The sequence below is a fragment of the Lathamus discolor genome, chromosome Z, assembly GCF_037157495.1.
Source record: "Lathamus discolor isolate bLatDis1 chromosome Z, bLatDis1.hap1, whole genome shotgun sequence".
Lineage (NCBI taxonomy): Eukaryota > Metazoa > Chordata > Aves > Psittaciformes > Psittacidae > Lathamus > Lathamus discolor.
In genome coordinates, this window is record NC_088909.1 from 84,966,629 (window position 1) to 84,988,595 (window position 21,967).

Genomic DNA, 21,967 nt, shown 5'->3' on the forward strand with positions numbered 1-21,967 from the left:
CTCTCTTTTCCTAATTTTTGTACTTCCATGGCCACATTTTAAGCAGCTAACTTCATCTGCTGTCCTGAGCAGCGTGAGTGGGCAGTGGTTGGGCTTGAAGGTTTTAAAGGTCTTTTCCAACCTAGCTGATGCAGTGATTTGGTGTTTTAAGGAGTAGGGGTGTACCTGAGAGAACCAAATTACATCTTGCCAATACTGTCACAGTATTCACAGTAGCGTTCTTACACATACCCGGCAGTCACCTGTTACCCACAGCAATGTTTATGCTCAAGCAGACAGATTCTGCCTTCTGCAGCTGAGCCCAAGGTCCGTGCAGAGCCCAGCTGTGGACAGGCCACTGCAGGAGCTGCAGGCATAAAAGCTTGGTGGTAGAAAATTTGGTTTCATCATGCAAATTTCAAATTATCATAGTGACTCCTGTTCCTGGTGAGCTTGATGATTAAATTGGCCTTTTGGTACTTGCCAAATCATATTCATCACCTGCTGCTATGGGAAAATTGGGGGAAACAGAACAAGATGCTGAAGGATATCTAAACTTTGTATCAATTGCTCGTAATTATTGCAGCTGTGTACAAGTTTCTGTTTTGCTTGGAGTTATTCATATCCACATGCCATTATAGCAGTTGCTGTGCATATTATCAAATGACTCCAGAAATCTCACTGGTCATACTTCACTCTTTTCAGGTAATACAGGTGAGGTACTCAAGAAAAGTGTTAAGAGAGAAGCTGGCAGGGACAATGGACACTGCGGGAAGTTAGGCTTTGTAAGCGTCACATTGAAGATGAGACTGAAAAGCGTATTTACTCATTGAAAGACTGAGCTGACAGCAGCTACTTTGGGTGGAGCTCCCAGGAAACCTTTCCATTGGCGTGTGAGATTTTTTGAGGATCCCATTAATGCTGGAGCTACCAAAAATACTTCTAAATGAAACAGCTTGTGTGAGAAGTGGGTTTGTAGACTCTGGGGTGTATATCACCCACAGCAAAATCATTGTGGATTGTATTTCGGGTTGTATTTGAGCACATTAACCTGCAAGCTCAGACGCAGCAGCACAACGAGGACGGGCCGAAGGGGAGCAACACATTGCTGTTACTGAGGGCGCATTACACCTAACTAGGTGCCCTAAGAGAGTAATGGGGGGGCCTTCCGTACTTCGTGAGCCAAACCCGCTATAGCCGCTTGGGCAGCCAGGGAGCAGCGGGCACAGATGGAGTCTTCTTCTGAATGCCGGGCAGCGCCGCGGCCCCGCGCGCCGGGCTGCCGCGGGCGGCCCCGGAGGAGGGGTGGGTTGGGCCAAGGCCGTCGGTCGATCGCCATATGTAAACGAGTCGCCTCCTGCCGCCCAATCAGGGCTCACGGAGCGGGCAGCGCGGCGGCCCATTGGCGGGCAGCCCGTGGCGAGATGGCGTGTTCCCCACTCCTGATCGAGTCTCGAGCTGTGCCGCGTTCGCCTGGCCGTTGCCTCGGCGACGCAGGGAGTGACGCGGCACGGGGTGGGCGGCCCGGGCGCACGCCATTGGCTGCGCGATCGGGCGATGGCGGCGGCTGGCGTGCCGCGCCCCGGGTGTCCTTGCTCGAGGAGGAGCAGCCGGCTCAGTCCGCGGCGCGGCGGAAGCCAGGACGGTGTTGCTGGGTGCGGCGGTGCGGCGCCGGGGCGGCGAGCAGCGAGCGGCGAGCAGCGGCAGGGGTGGCAGGAGGGCAGCGTTTCGGTCAGGCACGGTGCGGGGCAGCGGCAGGGGTCCTCGTGGTCTGGGGATGGGCCGCGGCTCCGGGCGGCCCCTCGGGGATCATCCGTCCGGATAATCGCGGGGCAGGGCGTTGGCGTCACCGGCGCCCCACCGGAGCGGTGGCCGTCCGGCGTCACAGCTCCGGGTGGCGGGCGAGGGAGGCCAGAGCTGCTGTCGCAGTGCCTCCTTGATGCCGGAGGGTGCGGCCCCGCGGCGTGGGCTCCGGAAGGCTTCCTGTGGCACCGGGTGTCGCAGCGCTGCTGTTGGCGCGGAGCCTCCGCGGCTGCAGGGAAAACCCGTCGTTTTCCGTGCAGACCGAGCCTCGGTCACAGTGCAGAGCAGTGCTCCGGCACGGCGCTGGCGGGGGGCGGTGGGGGGCGTGCGGGAGGGTGATTTCCCTCACTGAAAAAAAGCCGCTGCGTCTGTGGGGTGTCATGTGCTGTGCAGGTGAGCTCTGCGCAGGCTTTCGCTCAGCTGTTTTTGCCACTCGCTACCTTTATAACGCCGTAGCTATTGCTGAATCAGGGAGAGGTGGGAGATTTTTGCTGATCTAATGGATGGTGTTGCAGATTGCTCTGAGGTTAGTGAGAGCTGTGTGTCAGACCGAAGGTATTTCATTCAGTTACGTGGCAGATAAATTATGTAAATTATTCGTGTAAACATACAACCAGTCTAGTTTGCATTTTAGGTTCTGGCTACGTTTTTGTACCTTTTAAAGGAGTTGCAGTTGTTTTTTGCTTCTGTTTTGTTTTGATTCCCAGAATGGATTGCTTTGCATTATAGTCTCCTGGAAATTTTTGGTAGAAAACAAAGGCAAATAGGAAATTATAGAATCATAGTGTTATTTGCACTGGAAAGGACCTTAAGGATACCTAGTTACATTCCCCTCCCCCCGTGTGTGGATAGGGATTTATGAAGCATACTTTTTGAATCACAATTTGAAATTTAACAAAATTATATTAATGTTAAAGTTAATTGGTATTTAACATTGTCTTGCTAATGTCAAGCTATGAGTCAATGTAACTATAGAAATATTTTAAACAGAATTAGAAATATAAGCTGATCATTTTACAGCACTCAGTAATGCAGGATCAATGTATGAAATCTCCATGGATATTTTCTAGAATGGTAACTGCATAGCAAAAAACCCCATGCACTTCAAGCAGGTTTAATAAACATGAAGGCTTTAAAGAATCTTTCTAGGTTGAGAGTTACTGACACTCACTAAACTCCAAGATCAGCAGTGAGGCATCCCATATTTTGTAGCAGCAGTTACTGATAAACCGTTGTGTAGTGATAGGTATTATGAATACTTATTTTCATAATCAAATTAATGCAGCTTTTCCTAATTGATTTATGCAAAGCCATTTCACACTTACTGATTTCACTTAGAAATGTGGAAAATAATAGCTGAAGAAAGACTTTAAAATCTTTGTAGCTCTACTAAAAACTTCTTAATTGACAAGGTAGTAATTCCAACTGTTAGAATTTAAGAGTTGTAGCTTTAGGACTGGTAGGACACTATGTTACATAGTCATGTAGTAAGTACTGATTCTCTTTGTCCTGAAACAGTGTGCTATTCAAGAAGTATTTGTATTTTCATAGGCCATTGCTGTGCCTTTCTTATTCTTGGCATTGCTTCAAAATCTGTGGTACTAAGATATATTCTTCTGGCTATGTCTTATTTTAGTTTTCCTAATTAAAAGATACCTTGTGTTCTGCTGAAGAAAATCGACAATGCCACTTTGGAATAGCTTTGCAAGAACATAAATTGACAAAACCATACATAGATTATATTACACAGGGAAAAATTACGATGTTGACTTTGAAAGGAGTGGTTATGCTGTGTTCGTTTTTTAATAAAAGCTTTCTGTCAGGAAAAAATCTATTTACAATGAAAGCAGTCCTCAGTGAATGGTTCCATGAGCCAAAAAGTCCTGATATGCCTTCACTGTGAACGGTAGAGAAAAATAAGCTGGTGCTGTTAGTGCTCCCATGATTGAGATTGGCTTCAGTAGGAAACCAATATGATTCTGGTATCTTCGGAAACACTAAGCAGATAGATTTGCCCTCTCTTTTTATTTTCTCCATTGAATGACAGCTTCATTTTTGATGTCCAAGCAAAAAAAAATTAAAAAAGTTACTAGAAGACTCCATTCCCAGAAGCCTGATGGAGGGGTTGTTACTTTTAAGGCAACATGATGAGGTTTTTGAAATGTCAGTGTGTAGAGCCCTCAATCCTGTATGGTAATCTAGTTGGATATCAGTGCTAGGTTTGTACATGTAAATAGTGAATTACAGATTGTCTCTGCTAGCCACACTACTATTTAAGCATCTTTTGAACTTCATTATATAGTTACATAATTATCTTTCATCGCAGAGTTTTATAAGCTGTTGATCGTGTGTGATGAGAAGTCCCAGTACTAATGTATTTGAGAGAATTTTTTGGCATTTTGTTCCTGTGTTAAAAAACATAAGGAAAAATTCTCAATGAACTTGTCTAAAGGCACGTCACACAGCAAATTGACTAGGATGCAGTTTTTGTAACTGAAGGTTGTACCATCCACATTCTCAGTTATGTGAAAGAGGTGTGAGAATTTCTGTGGAATGTTTGTTACCTGTTGGGATGATGAAATGGAGCAGTAACCTGGGAATTAGTTACGGGTAAAAGAGCAGTGTCAAAGGATACTGTATGTGAGAAGGACTCAGGCTTGAGGTGAAGAAGGAACCATTTTCAATGTGATTAACTTGAATCACTGCAGAGTATTGAGCAGAAAATAAAGATGACACAGAGAGATAAAATTACAGTTCTGCTGTTGAAGTCGAGCATTACCAACAATGGTTAGTTGGTAATTTTATATAGTTAAAATGAAGTTAGTATTTTTGATAGGAAGAGTGAGTACAAAATGGTTAAAGAATTTAGTAAGTGTTTATGTAGGTGGTAAAAACAAGAAGTTTGAGCCAAAGTGAATCCAAATTGTATGACAGAAAGAGATGTTGTGAGTGGTGGAGACATATTAGCAAGACCTTGAAGAAACAAGACAGATGTGTATTAAAAAAAAAAAAAAAAAGATACTGAGAAGGCAGGAGCAGATAATCTTATATTTCAGAGGTTTATATATAAATGTGTTTTACATGAAAGGTTCAAAGGTAGAGATTCTTACTCATCTGTTAATAAACTGGGGAGGGGGAGAGTGTTCATTTGTGTTTGGTTTTGGTTTGGTTTGGCTCTTCTGAGGGATGACTTTCAGAAATTTTTAGATCTCTGTATTTTTTCCATGAATCCTATACTTGCTTATATGAAATACTCTTTTGTTGCAGGTTTGCTAAGGGTAGAAAGAGACTCTTGAAAATGCTGTCCAGACTCTTTCGAATGCACGGGCTTTTTGTGGCCTCCCATCCTTGGGAAGTCATTGTGGGGACCGTGACTCTCACCATCTGTATGATGTCCATGAAGATGTTCACTGGGAATGATAAGATCTGCGGCTGGAATTATGAGTGCCCGAAACTTGAAGAAGTAAGGATTTAAATTCATGTTATAGTATTTACTGTCAATCAGTAGAGCCGGGGTTTTCAGTAGAACAACATCAGATAGTGACGTATTAGGAGGAACGTAGCTATGCAGAAATTTAATTGCCTTCTTTTCCTATTATGGATATTAAAGCTGTATGCAAGCAGTGATGTGTTACAGGTGGTTTTCATGAAATCTGACTTTCAGTTGCACAGTATCTAGTGAACAAGGAGTTTACACTGTTTGCAATATTTTAATTTTTTAGGACGGACAAGCAGTGATACCAGCAGTGAAACTTCCTTTTTAGTGCAGGTTCACAACAGATTTTTTTTTTTTTTTTATTATTAAAACTGAAGGAGTTACTGCTTTACGAGCTAACAAAATTGCTTTGTATTTCAAACAGGATGTTCTGAGCAGTGACATCATCATCCTGACAATCACACGCTGTATAGCAATCCTTTATATATATTTCCAGTTCCAGAACCTAAGGCAGCTTGGATCAAAATATATTTTGGGTACTGTATGTGAATTTTCTATTTGCTGTATGTATTTTAATTGGGTTTGAATGTAAACTGGTAACACATATTCAAGTTCAAATACTTACGTACACAAGGGGGTTATTTTAGTTACTTGCTTGATAGCAGAATAAAATTTTGGCATGTATCAAAGTACAGTTTTTTTAAGGATTTTTGTGTAGTTATATGAACAATGGAAATGTAATTCTTGAAGTAGTTATTGTGTGAAACACTTAAAAATACAGAGCTGTTTATATGCCAGTTTTCAGTTTTGCTGATAATGAATGAGAAGGATTATGGCTTTTATTTCTTAGAGTCTTACTTTGAATACAGTACAAATTTTAGATTTAAATGTCTGCATAAAAATAGCACCCACTTCAGTTTGTATCTTACCTGCTATTACTGCAGTCTGAGAGATGAGAATTGTCATTTGTTTGCTTCAGGACTGATCTAAAGGCATGGATTTTCTGTTTTCCTCCTTATACGTAAAACAAAATCTTTCAATTCTCTCTCTTTTTTTTTTTTTTAAGGTATTGCTGGCCTCTTCACAATATTCTCAAGTTTTGTTTTTAGTACAGTGGTAATTCACTTCTTGGATAAAGAGCTGACAGGTCTGAAGTAAGTAATGAATTTTTTTTCCTGATTTCTTGCTTGAATTTTTGTTCCTCTACAATGGACCTTGAATTTTAACATATGCCTCTCTTTTTTCAGTGAAGCTTTACCCTTCTTCCTGCTTCTGATTGATCTGTCGAGAGCAAGTGCATTAGCCAAATTTGCACTCAGTTCCAACTCACAGGTTAGGGGGGGTTGTTTTTTTTTTCCAGTTGTTTGGTTGGGTTTTTCTGGATTTGGGGTTGGTTATTTATTTTGCAATGGAGCTCTTTAATTTAATGTTCAAATAGGTACATAATCCCATTGCGGTGGAGGGGGTGAAACTAGATGATCTTTAAGGTTCCTTCTAAGCCAAAACCCTTCTATGATTCCACCAATGAAACAGCTGCAGCAGACACCCTAGAGTTTGCCATGCTTGGCTTCTGGAGGAAATACCTTGGCCGCCAGTGGAAAGGCTTGGTGTCTTTTGTGTCTTCTTTTGTCAGCTAAGTCTAGAGAGTTAAATAATGGAATAATAAAAGTTAGGGTATGCAACCATAGGCAGCAGTGGTTGCAAGAACTTTTGAAATGCCATGACACAAGTGGCTTTTATTTTATGTCTTAAAGTGTAGAAGTCCTGTAATTAAAGTTTGTGCCTATTAGTGTTTTAGGAGCTTAGAATAATGGTGAACCTAAGGTAGAGAAATTAATAAAAATTAAATAATTTTATGTAAATAAAGACTGTCATACTTACGGGAAATAAAGCAATTAAAGAATACATGCTCTCATAGTAGTTCATTTTCAATATATGTTTTGTTAAGGACTTAATCACCATACTACTACTCAATTTACTAACCAGGTACTAACTATGTTATGTGTACTCCCTTAATTTGATTTCTGTCTTTATATTAATGTACAGAAATTTTTCTTTTTAGGACGAAGTTAGAGAAAATATTTCACGTGGAATGGCAATTTTAGGCCCTACGTTTACACTGGATGCACTTGTGGAGTGTCTTGTGATTGGTGTTGGTACTATGTCAGGTGAGTGGTACAATCTAAGGGTGATAACAATCTTTCAGTCTAAATCTTGAAAGGCCTTGGGATATTGAGAGTTTCAAATGACAGTTGTTACCCACCAGGGTGGAGTGCCTTAATCTATTTCTTTGCCTTCCTGGTTAGCCTATGTTACTAGTTTTGTGCACTTACGGATAATATGCTGAAGAGAAGTTTGAAATACAGATAGCTGCAGAGAAGTCCATTCCTACGGTTGTTCTTATGAAACTGAGGCTTCCTGTCATTCCTGTTAACATCTTAAAAGACCTGCTGGCATTTTCTCTTGGGCATTCTTAAAAATGAGTTACACTTCCAGCACATGTGTACCTATTTCATATTTTTGCAAAAATGGAGCATTTCTAAAAATTACACTAGGCAAAACTAAATAACTAATCTTTTAAATGGTTGTGTATTTTTTTTCCTTTCCAGTCTTCTGATCTTCATTAGTTCTGTGTGCAGTAGCACTTGAATTTCCTTAAAAAGAGAACAGTTAAATGTAATAAATGAAGGAGTTGCAAGTGTAAATAACTGATTTCTTTGTAAAATCAATCCAAGTGCCATAGTTATGACTAAAGAAGGTTTTTGTTTGCAATTTTGTTTTTTGTCTGTTGCTTGGGGATTTTTCTTGAGGGTAAGGTTAGTGCTCAAGCTGTCTCGCATACCTTAAAGGCATCTTCCAATGCACTTGCTTTTCAGACTGTTTTGGACCTTTTCAGGGTATTGTGTCTTAATAAGCTGTTGTCCTGCTTACATCTAGGAAAAAAAAAACTTGTTTTGGCATAGCATATAGTTGTTTTTTTGGGTGTTCTTAATTATTTATACTGTTAACTGTTTCATCTTTACTAAGGAAGTTCTATAATGCATGTGCAACATGGCTAACTGACTTTTCTGAATACCACACTTTTGAAGAGTAGGTGAGGTATAAAGTGTTTCTTGCTACCTTCAGAAGGGTTTTTGGTACATGACATCTAACTGTTCTTTGCTTAGGTAAGTGAGGAGTTCCAGGCTTTCAATGTGAAGCTTTAAAATCTTGAACTGTAATCATTTGTATGTACTTAGACTTTAAAAGTTTTCTGTAAATACTATACCATAAATACATACTGTGCTTAGAATAAGCTGATGCACAATGGCTAGGGCTTAATGCGCTCATTTTTCATTAATCTAGATAGCTCACCCTGTAATTTGCAGTATCAGTTTAATGGTTTCTTTTGTACTTCCGCAACACTTCTTTGAGTATACAGAAAGCTTGTTGCATATACAAATGTATGAAATGTCTTTTTTTTTTTTTTTTTTTTTTAATGTAGGTGTACGACAACTTGAAATTATGTGCTGCTTTGGCTGTATGTCTGTCCTTGCCAACTACTTTGTCTTCATGACCTTCTTTCCAGCTTGCGTGTCCTTGGTATTAGAGGTAGGACCAGCTTCAAGACAAGATTGAGCTTAATATTCAGAACTTGTGCTTCCTGTAGGCTTTACATTTCTCCATGGAATCACACACCAGCATGTTTATCTTTTCAAAGCAAACAGAGGGAATGCATAAAAAGAGTTACGGTGGCCCAGCTGATAACGGTAACTTGTTAATGCCACTGTAAATGGGTCACACTCAGTGGTGAGTTTTGACGTAAAGCAGAGTAAATTAATTATATCGTAAACTATTGGTTGTGCAGGGTTTTTCTCAATTTACAGTCTAACGTAGGCTAAACAGTAGATTGTAGGCTAACTCCTTGTTTATAATTTGTTAATGATCAAATAAAAACACAATGTCAGAGCTTGCTTGCTGGTTCTTCTAGTATGTACTAAATATGACCTATTTTAAATTTTGTTATTTTTGCAGCTTTCGAGAGAGAGTCGTGAAGGGCGTCCTATATGGCAGCTTAGCCATTTTGCTCGTGTTCTAGAAGAAGAAGAAAACAAACCAAATCCTGTAACACAGAGAGTCAAAATGATTATGGTTTGTGGCTCTTTTTCACCTGTGGTTATACAGTCAGTAAGGTGTCTTAGTGCAATGAATCAAGCTTTTGCTTTCTGTAGATTTGCATTCTGCATCCCATTAGTCTAGTTTACCATGGTAATTTAATAACACCCCCTGTATGTACACCTGAAGTCTTCCTGCATATGCCATCTCTGTGTACACATTTCATGTGTACTAATTCCCTCCTTATTACACTGAGGGTTGCAGAGCACTGAAACAGGTTGCTTGAAGGGGTTGTGTAGTCCCCCACTCTGGAGACGTTCAAAACCTACCTGGATACATTCCTCTGCAACCTGCTATAGGTGGCCCTGCCTTGGCAGAGGGGTTGGACTAGATGATCTCCAGAGGCTTATTTACAACAGTAATGATTCTGTGATTCTTACCCCTACAGTACCCTCAGCTTCCTTTGCTTATTGAGCAACTGAAAGGATGTGGAGGGACAGGTTCAAAGCTGAGTGTTACTGTGATAGGCCAAAATGGGTGTTGGATGAGAGGTGTGGAAAATCAGCCTTTAGCTTTAGACTTTTGAGGAATGGAAAACACAAAAAACCCTCCCAGAAAACCAAATGAACAAAAACTAGAGACTGTTTAATCTTAGTGTGTCAGATACCTAGTTACTCTTGAAAAATTAATACTTGTTTTACGTTTTTACTACAGTCACTGGGTTTGGTTCTTGTTCATGCCCACAGTCGTTGGATAGCAGAACCAGCTGCTCAAAACAGTACTGTAGAAAATTCAGTGGAATTGGATGAGAATGCACCGAAGAGAATTGAACCTAATGTTTCATTATGGCAGTTCTACCTTTCTCGGTAGGTGACTTCACAGAAGAGATGTGTTTTCTTCATTAAGCTGTATTCTCCAGCTGCTAAGCTTTGTAAACTTGCTTTACAAGTGCTTTACACTTGTAAACGAAGATTCAGGATTTCTTGGAACCATAGGTGACATTTCATAAGAAATATTTCAATATTATGCTGTTTCTCCAATCTCCTGGAAGTAATCAAGGAATGATCAGGACCCAGTTGTCCTGTATGCATCAAAATGCTACCTTTTCCCACTAGTACTGACACCTTTCAGAGCACACTGGAAAATAAATTTTGTGACTGCACTAAGGTAATTATTTATGTGGAGCTTTTCCACACAAGTGGAAAAAGCACAGAAGCTGTGTCACATTGCTTTTCCTTCAGCTCAGCTGAAATTAGCAGCACTGGTGGTTCTATCTTACTTCTGAAAGTTCAGAACTGTCTGGCCTCATAGCAGTTCAGCTTGCATGTCAGTAGTCATTCTTGGTAGAGGATGATGATTGAAACTCCAATTTATCATTGGGAGAAGGGCTGTTAGTGAATATCTTACAGTCCTTTCTGTTATTGGGATTGCTTTTTAGATAAGACTTGGTAACTGTTTAATGACATCTTAAAATTCTGAGGTTGTTAATGATGCACAGAATGATTTGTCTACCCTAATCTAGCATATTTGAATGTCCTGGTAGAAGATGCCTTTAACTGGGATTTCTGTAACAGTATAAATTATGATGAAACTTTTGCGCTTTCTAAAGCAAAGGGATGTCAGAATGCTGTTTATAAGCTACAGATTGTATGTACCATGTATTTACTTTTTGTTTGTACTTTTTGTCTGTTTCAGAATGGCTAGTATGAATATTGAACAAGTAATCACTCTTGGATTAGCCCTGCTTCTTGCTGTCAAATACATCTTCTTTGAGCAAGCAGAGACTGAATCCACACTCTCACTGAAGAATCCCATAACATCTCCAGTGATCGTCCAGAAAAAAGTCCCAGAGAATTGTTGCAGGAAGCAACAATCTGGACTTCTGAAAAACAATCAGAAATCTAACACATTAGAAGAAGCTTTAGTTCCCAAAGATGGAAATGGTAATTTTTAGCATTTTTAAGTCTGAACCTATTCCTGAGTATTTGGAACAAATACTGAAATCTGTGTTTATGTGTTGTATTTGGAAGCAAAACCTGAGAATTTTGTGAACCAAAGGTCATTTTAATTGTTTTTTTGCAGCTGAAGTCATAAAACCTGTATTAGCAGAGTCATCAACCAAGGCTACATTTGTAGTTGGCAGTTGCAATCCTGTGGAAACATCTTCATGTCGTCATGGGAAAGAGGAAGAAATCGAGTTACCAAAAGAGCCTCGTTCTGTTGAGGAATGTGTTAGTATACTTGGAAATGCAGAGGTATGGAAAAATAAGGGTTGTGGGGTTTTAATAACTGGGGTGAGGTATTACAAGAGTACAAAACGCTTTTATAAGCCACTTCTCCTCCAGTCAGTTGGGGCAGGGTAGTTCAGGGAGCAGCTTCATCATTCACGACATACCAAGTCACTGAAGCTTCATCGTTTACATGTGCAAGTGGATGACTGAGTAAAAAGTTCTTGATCATATCCTGGCCTACTGCAAAATCTGATACTGGCAATTGGTTCTTTTAGTTGTACTCTGATAATGTCAATGTAAACTTGTTACTTGTTTTCATTTGGAAATACCTAAGAGGATTTTCACCACGAGAAACTGTTCTTTCTTTCCCACTTCATGTTTCCAGAAAGGAGCAAAATTCCTTACTGATGCTGAGGTCATCAGTTTAGTTAATGCTAAGCATATTCCTGCATACAAACTGGAAACCCTTATGGAAACTCAAGAGCGAGGTGTATCCATTCGCAGACAGATGTTATCTAAGAAACTCCCTGAACCTTCATCTTTGCAGTATCTTCCATATAGGAATTATAATTATTCTTTGGTAAGTAAAAGGCAGACGAGCAAAATTCACTCTAAACCCATTTTCCAAATAGATGAGATACATACTTGGCTACATTGAAAGGAGCATGACCAGCAGGTTAAAGGAGGTGATCCTGCCCCTCTACTCTGCTCTTGTGAGACCTCACCTGGAGTATTGTGTGCAGTTCTGGTGTCCTCAACATAAAAAGGACATGGAACTGCTGGAACAAGTCCAGAGGAGGGCCACGAGGATGATCAGGGGACTGGAGCACCTCTTGTATGGAGACAGGCTGAGGAAGTTGGGGCTGTTCAGCCTGGAGAAGAGAAGGCTGCGTGGAGACCTCATAGCAGCCTTCCAGTACCTGAAGGGGGCCTATAGGGATGCTGGAGAGGGAAGGGACTCTTCATTAGGGACTGTAGTGATAGGACAAGGGGTAACGGGTTAAAACTTAAACAAGGAAAGTTTAGACTGGATATAAGGAGGAAATTCTTTCCTGTGAGGGTGGTGAGGCACTGGAATGGGTTGCCCAGGGAGGTTGTGAATGTTCCCTCTCTGGTGGTGTTCAAGTCTAGGTTGGACACAGCCTTGGGTGACATGGTCTAGTGTGAGGTGTCCCTGCCCATGGCAGGAGGGGTTGGACCTAGATGATCTTAAGGTCCTTTCCAACCCAAACTATTCTATTATTCTATGATTCTATGTACATAAATTAAAAGATGAGCTTTGTGAAAACTGATACAGAAGATAAAAAAGGCATACATAAGGCAGTACCTTTTACTGTTCTTCATGTTTTTAAACCAAGGGAGATGGTGGGTGAGTTTTCCTCACTCAGAAGCTTACTCAAAATATTTCTGACTGAAGTGTGCAGCTGCCTTATCTCAGAAATGCAGAATTCCACTAATACTGAGCCTGAGTTCAGCTAACAGTAATACTGCCTGGAGCTCAAGTTAAAATGGAAGTCTATTTAAAATTTGTTTAACAGTATGAGAGTCTTTTAAATAGTGTTTAAGACTTAGTAAAATTCAATACATCCGTGAAATACTAGACTTGAACAGTATTAGCTGTTGATAGCTGTACTATTTATTTTTTGAGGTGGGAATTGGTTGTTTTATGGATAGGGTTGTGGGTTTTTGCTAAGGTACCACAGGCATTGCATGTAACATGTTGCTCCATACCACTGTAATGAAACCTTAGTGATACCGTTTGTATTCTTTTTGTAAGGTAATGGGAGCTTGCTGTGAAAATGTGATCGGATATATGCCTATTCCTGTAGGCGTAGCAGGACCACTGTTTCTGGATAACAAAGAGTTTCAGGTGCCAATGGCAACAACAGAAGGTTGTCTTGTAGCAAGCACTAACAGAGGATGCAGAGCAATATGTGTAAGTATTGCATGACTAGCTTGAAAACTTCATGTGTTATAAAGCATATTTGGGGTTATATAACGCATGTGTCTGGCTTCCTAAAAACTAAAATTCACTGTCAGTAATCTTCGTTTCCCTTCTGCTTTAATTTTTTAGCTTGGTGGAGGAGCACGTAGCCGCATTCTGGCAGATGGAATGACTCGAGGACCTGTTGTAAGACTGCCCAGTGCTTGCCAGGCTGCAGAAGTGAAAGTCTGGCTTGAAAGCCCTGAAGGCTTTAAAATAATGAAGGAAGCTTTTGACAGCACAAGTAGGTAAGTACAATAGCTGTTCCAGACTTTTTTCCTGACAGAAGACTTCTGTAGCTGCTAACTGGGTTTTTTGGGTTGGTTTTTTTTGTTTGTTTGTTTGTTTTGTTGTTTTTTTTTTTTGTTTGGTTTGGTTTTTTGGCTTTTTTTTTTTTTTTTTTGGCATACTCCAATACAGGAAATTAGATCTTTATTTTGGCTATCCCATGTAATGTGAGTCTGTGAAAATAAAAATCACTCTGTGTATGGACCAAGGCTAGTAGTAAACATTTTCCAGTGATAAATGGTAAACAACTGTATCTTGGCAACAGTCATTTGCATCACGAAATACGTTATTGATTTTATTTAAGCATTTGAAAATAAACATAAAAGCTTATTTGAATTTTTAGTAGTTACTGTGCAAAAAGTAATTCAGAGTTTGGAATCTAGCCTTTCAGATGATATTACTAATGGTAAGAATTAATTTGTGAGATTCCAGAGAATACAGGATAAACAATGCTAGAACTGAAATGCAGAAAAATGTAAATCAGTATTACGAACAAGTCTGTTTCAAGCCCTACAGTTTTTTCTGAGATTTATTATTACATGCTCATAAAGAGATTTCCTTATCAGATTTGCTTCTTACAAATATTACAAGTGTCAGCCAAGTTCACATGTGTATTTTCGCCAGAATCAAGTCGTGCTGTCGATAAATGCAGTATTTCCCAGTTCTTGTTTCACCTGTGGGGCTTGTACTGTAGTTGAAGACAGCATGCATTTTGCCTTGCTGTAAAGCCGATGTAAGAATTTCCTAAGGCCTCAGTTTATACCTGGTAGTCAGATGTTTTAAGGAATGGGAATGAATTAAATTTACATCAGCACTTGAGGATATTTTATTTCATGAAGTTCAGGGATAGAAAACATAAAAAGGAAGTAAACACTTTTGCAGTGATAAATTTTAAAATATTTACTTGAAAGGACTGTGTACATGGTAGCTGAAGGCTTTTTCCTGTGCCTCCTATGAGGGAGGAGGAACACCGTGTTGTTATCAGTGCTATCTGCAATGATTTACTGTCATTTTGCCACTTAAAATTAATTTAATCTTTTCCCTTGAGGACTTTAAGTAATACTTAAATTTTCTTGCAGGTTTGCCCGCCTACAAAAACTTCTCATCAGTTTGGCTGGTCGTAACCTTTATATCCGTTTTCAGTCTGGAACAGGGGATGCAATGGGAATGAATATGATTTCAAAAGTAAGGACCAGTCCCCTGAAGTCCCTTTAGTAGATGTGCCTTTTAAGAATAAATAAGTTGTAGCCTACCAGTGTGTGACTACTTGACATGTGAAGACAGAAAGCTAAGACACAGTGCTGTTTGCAGTGCTATAAAAATATTAAAAGTGTTAAACCTTGTCAAGTATAAACAAGAATAGGATGAGAATGATGAAAAGTTAACTTCATATTTTATGGGTTTTTTATTATTATTTAGAGAAAGTATTCTTCATAAATTAAGCTGGTTGCTGTGTTGCTTTGGGGCAAAGATTGTATCCCACAGTAATTAATCTGTTTCTGTTAAGTGACGTGTTTATCACTTCCTTGTAAATAAAGGTTTAGGTATCTGGTGCATGGCAGTGGAGATGTCCTCTAGGGTTTTTTTGTTTTTATGCAAACGTGGAAGAACTTGAGACATGACCCATAGATTGTTGGGATGCTTTGTGCTGCTTGAGATTGATACTCTTTGCCTATTCTATATTAAATTTAAGTCTGTCAGAACTTCAACTATGTAATAAATGAATCTGATCATACACAGGTACCAAATATAGCAGACCTTCTTTCTGATTTTCTAGTGTAGAGAAGCTCTTTCCACTACATGCAGAATGCATTTGTGTCATGCCCATAAGTCTTTGTCTTAGTTCATGTTGTATCTTCAGCATGGTAAACACATGACCATGCACCGAGAATGTATCCAGAGAGTCCATATGCACAAGGAAAAACAGTTATTCCCTATATAATTCCCAAAGTAGTTAGAAAAAACATAGTGATAATTGGATTTTTCTTCTCTGGGTCCAGGTTCCTTCCTGAAACTATGTTCATTTCTTCAACTGTAACTGATGATTTGATTAGACCTAATCTAATCTTGCTGCCCCACTGTCCTTGAGTAGCTTGTTTTGCAACTGTAATGATATTGTTGCCTTTTATCTCTTTCTTTTCTAACAGGGTACTGAAAAAGCACTGGTAAGGTTGAATGAAGAGTTTCCTGATCTCCAGGTTATAGCTATTAGTGGTAACTATTGTACAGACAAAAAACCTGCCGCTATAAACTGGATAGAAGGAAGAGGGAAGTCTGTTGTCTGTGAAGCAGTCATTCCAGCCAAGGTTGTTAGAGAAGTAAGTGTTCGCTTTCTTTTACTTGTTTAATAAAAATGCATTCATTCTACAAAACTGATACCTGCCTTGGATCATAAATATTAACTATAAGTTGTTTTCCAGGTGAGAATGATTCCTACATGTATTTTCAGGTAATGCTGTAAATAAGCCATGTTTCCTGAGACAATAAGTGTTTTTCTTTCATTGTCCTTTCTGACATAATGTGCGTATATATAACATGCATACACATAATGATAAAGTTGAATGCATTAGGATTTTAACTTCTTACTTTTGAAAAAAATTGCCAGTTATCAGATCCTTATACAGAGGGCTTTGCCTATCATTAGACCCCATGTTTTTGATCATTTCACTGTTGTCTCCCACACAAACCTGGCATTCTTATTAAGGTTTATATGTCTCTACTACAATGAAAACAGATAATCAGGTGCTTCACATAATTCCAAAGCTGCCTTAGTGTCTTGCATGATGAAGGGTAATCTTTATAAGCAGTGCCATTTCTAGCCCCTGGCAACCTTGTCCTGCATCTTAAGCACTATCTTAGATTCAGTTCCACTTGAGCTCAGATTACTGGCTGTGTGCATCAGACCAAATCTGTTGCCTGTTACCTGGTGGCTAGCACTGGCCAAGAGGGACAGTAGCCAGGGAAGAATTTACTGCACTGTACTCAGAATAGTATTCCATCAACTTGTTCAAGATTTTCTGAATTTGTGGTTTCAGATCTGATGGATTTAGTTTTTTGTTTGTTTTCCCCAGTAGTTTGTCCAGTTCCTTTTTGCAAAACTATGTAAGCGATTCCACACTGTAGCTACATCTGGTGTAAGGACTACCTCCTTGTGCTTTTGAAGAATGAGTAAAAAGACTGTTCCAATGTGTCTCTGAACATACTTTTCTCTAGACCTTTTTCAGTTCTGTAATTTGTAAATGCTGAGTACAGAGGTGGACACAGTATTCCTAGAGTGTATGAGCTTTTAAAGGCCTGTGCAAGTCCAAACCCTTTGAACTGCCCTTTCCATTGTTACTTGGACAATGCAGTCTGCATTTGAAAGAACTCCTTGTGAGCAAAACTAAAAGCAGGTGTCTAGGACAAAGGACTGAGTTGAATTCCGTGTGGAAGTAAACAAGGGGCAAGGGCTTACTAATCGTAAATAATGCATTTCTACTCCTGCCTAAGGAATGGTGTAGTAAAAATGTACCACTTTGTCTAGGTATTGAAAACAACTACAGATGATATAGTTGAAGTCAATATCAACAAGAATTTGGTGGGTTCTGCTATGGCTGGTAGCATAGGTGGCTACAATGCACATGCAGCAAACATTGTGACGGCTATCTACATTGCCTGTGGTCAGGTAGGTTTGTTTTACTCTGATTAACTTAGGTTTTCTTTCATAGTAAATCTTATCCAAATGCTTAATTGAGTGTTTTGGTTTTGTTTTGCTTCTCCTTCCTGATATGAAGGATGCTGCGCAGAATGTGGGCAGTTCTAACTGCATCACTCTGATGGAGAAAACTGGTTCCACCAACGAAGACCTGTACATCAGCTGCACAATGCCTTCTATTGAAATAGGAACTGTTGGCGGAGGAACCAACTTGCTCCCACAGCAAGCCTGTTTGCAGGTATAAATCGGAAAGTTTAAAGCAACTTAGCTATTTCAGTCAAATCTCACTTTCATGTTGTATACACTGTGTCTTAGTAAAGTTGTGGGAAGGAGCTTCTTGAAACTTGGAGGATTTGACATTAAAATGTTAGAATTATCTAAAACTGTTTTCATGTATTGAGTTTCTAAAGCTTAAGATATTTAAGTTATTTAAAGATAGCTGATGAGATAATTTGCAAAGACTTTAGTACTAAATTTAGCATAAGTTGACTTAGATTTCATAGCATAATACTGCATATTTTTCTCCCCAGATGTTAGGTGTTCAAGGTGCAAGCCAGGATAACCCTGGTGAAAATGCCCGTCAGCTTGCTAAAATTGTTTGTGCCACAGTGATGGCAGGGGAGTTATCACTGATGGCAGCTCTTGCAGCTGGGCACCTTGTCAGGAGCCACATGATCCACAACAGGTAAGAAACAGAAAAATTCTTGTTTTTGCTGGTTTGACCTTCTTCCAAGTACACAAGATTCAATAATAATTAAGTGAATAATAGAAACATGTAATAGCAGTGGAGCACTTTAACTGTGTAATATAATTATCTTACTGTTTTTATTAGGTCAAAAATAAATCTACAAGATCTTCAAGGAACCTGCACTAAGAAGGCAGCTTGAATACTAAAAAAGCTTTGAAATGAAGAGTTGCTCTAGCAACTGACCAGATGTATGGGGATAAAAAACCAACCAAAATCTGTGAAGTTTAAAATACAAATCACCTTTAACATAATAATGTCTGTGTAAGATGAAGTGAGAGATCAGCGGACTTGGGTGACACTACTTATGCCTTTGACTTTCTTCAGTGATTAGAGATGACTTCATAAAGGAAGTCCTGTCAGATGTCTTGAGCATGGGTTTGGAATTCTTGACCTTACACATGATTTTCTAAAGGGGCAGTCTTATGTTTTTACTGGCTGAGATTATTTTGATTTGTAAGCGCCTGGTGACTACCGAAAAGTGATATAATGTACTTTGTACATTAAAAAATATAGTTTGGTCTACACTTGGCTTGGATGTGCTGGTTGTTGCCATCCTTATGTTCTGGTTAGAAAAGCATGTTTTTTAAAGTGATGGCAAGCCTGATCACTTCCCATGAAATCCCAGTTTTGTTCACATGTAAAACTTAAGTTTTAGGCTACAAGAATTTTTATTGAATTGCTGTAGTTTTTATAGGAACCCCCATGTACATAGTACTGAATTTGCTGCTGCTTCAGCTAAGCAGCATTCAATGTTTCAAATCCACAGTTTAGGTTATTGGAATTATGGAAAACTTGTTACCTGTAAAGTTCTGAACTGTTAAATATAACTGGTACTGAAGTAGGGAAAAACAGCGTATCCAACTGTTTTGTTATTTTGTGCAGACAGAAGAAATAGATTTTGAAACTGGTAACTCCAGAAACTGTTAAGAGTCAGGCGGGTGTTGAAGCAAATGCAGTTTCTCAAACTCCTTTTGATAGGCGTGCATTCAAATAACAGGAGTCATGAACAGATGTTTACACTTCTTAAAGGAAGTCTCTCAAGGTACAGTGTGTGTGTGTGTATGCTCCTAATTATTATTTTTAAGTGTTTGACACTTATTCCCCAGGAATAGGTGAGTATCCACTATTTCAGTTGAGATGAAGCCAGAAGATCACACTGTCCTCCTCACGTTAGGGGATTTTGTATTTTAATTCCTTTTAAACTTTCTTTTTGAGCGGGGAGTATTTATTTTAAGAAGAAATCTTACCCTTTTTTCAATGAAGAGTACTAATTAAGGGAATTCAATTAAATTTTATGTTAATGCAACAAGCAGTTTTTGTATTAAAGTACTGTACTTGGACCAGTGAAGCAGTCTCAGGTGTTCTTAATGTAATACAGAAACCACAAGTTTATTCTGGTTTGATTCAGTTTTGGGAATATTGCTAAATGTATCACCCTGCCTAGTTAATCACAGGAAGGAAATTGTTAATATGCTTGATGATGGGGTGTTCTTTTATTTGTTTTGGGGTTTTTGTTTGCTTTTTTGGGGACAGATTTGTGGATTGGACTGGGTTTCTTGCTGGAATGCGATGGCATTCCTGCAGGGGTGACTAGCAGAGGTGCTCTTCTAATGTGCAAATTTGATATAAATCATTATTAGTTGTTTTGTAGTACATCAGCAGATTCATACCATTGTAATGAGCTCATAAAGCAAATGTGCAAGCATGAAGACATACTACATGCTACATGTGTTACTATAGCATGTAAATATCAAGTATCACAAATGCTTATCTTCCTGCAGTATTGTTGCTAATAGCTACCATTTTAAGAAAAATTGGAACTACTTTGTTTCTGTGTTCATTCAATGACCTTATTTAAAATAACACGGTCCTGGCAATAAATGGTGGTTCAGTGTTCAGTTTGGTGGATTTAACTGACATTCTGTCTTGCAGAATTAACATTTTGTATTATTACTAAATTGTGTACATTTTGGTACAGAACTACTTTTTCAGTTCCAGTAAAACAATGGAAAACATGTTGGTTTAACTGTGATATTTTAAGGTTACTTCCTGACTTAGTGACATATCCAAACAGACAACATGAAATGCAAGCATTCAGCTCCTAAGCTTGATGTTGGTAGTGTCTGTGAGTCTGTCTGCCATCAGATGTACACTGCAACATCCATCCTGTCTCCTTGGTGCTACATGTTTTATGCCAGAAGCAGAGGTTACCATTTCAGATGTGTAGGGAAGTTTAGGGAACTGAAGCGTTCTTGTTTCCCTGTGTGAATGACAGTGACATATTTGGGCATTTCTGCAAAGTTTGCATTACAAGAATGCTTCAGTACAGGAACAGTCTTACGCAGTTTGTTTTGCATCATTGGCAGAACCACACTAGCTCTCTGGATTGAAGTTCCTAGAGCTGCCGCAACTTAAGTGTGGTATTATTACAATTCATACTGTTTTCCAAGTATTATAAAACCCTAGGAAAAGGTAGTATAAGTAGTGTATTTGACTCTGGTTACTAGCTTGCTTCTTTTTGCGTGGATCACCTCCTTTTCACATGGGTCCTGAATATACCGCTGCTACACAGCAGTCCTGCTGTGTGTCTGACATGAACATTTCAGCGCTGTGAGGTCAGAAGTGCTGCAGCTGTCTCTAACTACACAACTGTTGCTGGCTTTGATTTCTCCCTGCAGCACCAGGCCCAGTCAGTGACCTGTGCCTTCCCGGCAGGACAGCAGCCACATTGTGCCGGAGGTACCCGTGAGACTGGGAGCCAGTGGCACAGGCTGCCTTGGTGCTGGGATAAAGGTGCAAGCCAGGGCGCTGCTGAGCTGACACATCAGTCCCCAGATGAGAGCATGGCTGGGGGTCCGCTTGCTTTCTCAGAGGAGCGTTCAAGTGTATGCAGAGCACTGCTGGGACAGTTTCACCCTTGGCATGGATGAACGCAGGGTACGGTAAATACAGCTCTGAGAAAAGCTGTTGTAGAGGGTCCATCCTCCCACTTCTCCAGCTACCTTTTGGGGTGGAGTGAGAGCTCCTACTGCTTACAGTGCTCAAAGCCATAGGCTCCATCGTCATTAGTCCACAACCTCAGACAAGTGGTTTTCCAATGAGGCAGTCACTGTGTAAAAACCTTACTTCACCCTCAAAACAAGTGGGTGACGTTGCGACCTTTTTTCACCCAGCACTGGTCACTTGCAGTGTTTTGCCCATAGCCCATACCCAGTCAAGCCTGCCATACATGTGTGGCACCAGAAAAACCTGTGCTATGCTGACAAGCATAAAACTTACTTTAAAGTTACTTTAAACAGGCCGAGTGCTAATGTAACAGTAGTGACAGTAGTGCAGCTCATGCCCCTTCTGGCACAGTTTAACACCACTAAACCAGCTTAAATCAGTTCACATTTAGGAATGTTGGTTCTAAAAGGAGCCTTCGGTAGTGATAAGAATGGGCAGGACTATCATGCATACAGAGAGACACCACAGAATTGTACTTTTTCAGGTATAATCTTGGCTTTCCCGTGTGAAAATTGTTTCTGGGTAAGTCTGAAAACTTGGGCACTCACTAAAGAAATGTTCTTACAGCAGCTTCTTTTACAGAATAGTTAGGGTTGGAAAGGACCTCAAGATCATCAAGTTCCAACCCCCCTGCCATGGGCAGGGACACCTCACACTAAACCATCCCACCCAAGGCTTCATCCAACCTGGTCTTGAACACTGC

At 39.8% G+C, this 21,967-nt stretch overlaps 1 protein-coding gene across 5 annotated transcripts; it reads left to right on the forward strand.

Moving 5' to 3' along the window:
* Positions 1-1,489: 1,489 nt before the first annotated feature.
* Positions 1,490-20,273, forward strand: HMGCR (3-hydroxy-3-methylglutaryl-CoA reductase). Of its 5 annotated transcripts, none has more exons than XM_065664082.1 (20): positions 1,490-1,720; positions 5,050-5,245; positions 5,643-5,754; positions 6,285-6,372; positions 6,466-6,550; positions 7,281-7,386; positions 8,703-8,809; positions 9,233-9,349; positions 10,028-10,179; positions 11,009-11,256; positions 11,396-11,568; positions 11,930-12,124; positions 13,322-13,480; positions 13,619-13,776; positions 14,896-15,001; positions 15,964-16,134; positions 17,340-17,480; positions 17,590-17,748; positions 18,041-18,195; positions 18,343-20,273. In XM_065664082.1, the coding sequence occupies exons 2-20, from the start codon at positions 5,081-5,083 to the stop codon at positions 18,395-18,397; spliced, it is 2,652 nt and encodes an 883-aa protein (XP_065520154.1). In that variant the 5' UTR covers positions 1,490-1,720; positions 5,050-5,080; the 3' UTR covers positions 18,398-20,273. The 5 variants fall into 5 exon arrangements, with proteins under 5 accessions (XP_065520154.1, XP_065520151.1, XP_065520152.1 ...); XM_065664079.1 differs by having other exon boundaries at positions 1,495-1,715; XM_065664080.1 differs by having other exon boundaries at positions 1,495-1,634.
* The last annotated feature ends 1,694 nt before the right edge of the window (positions 20,274-21,967 follow it).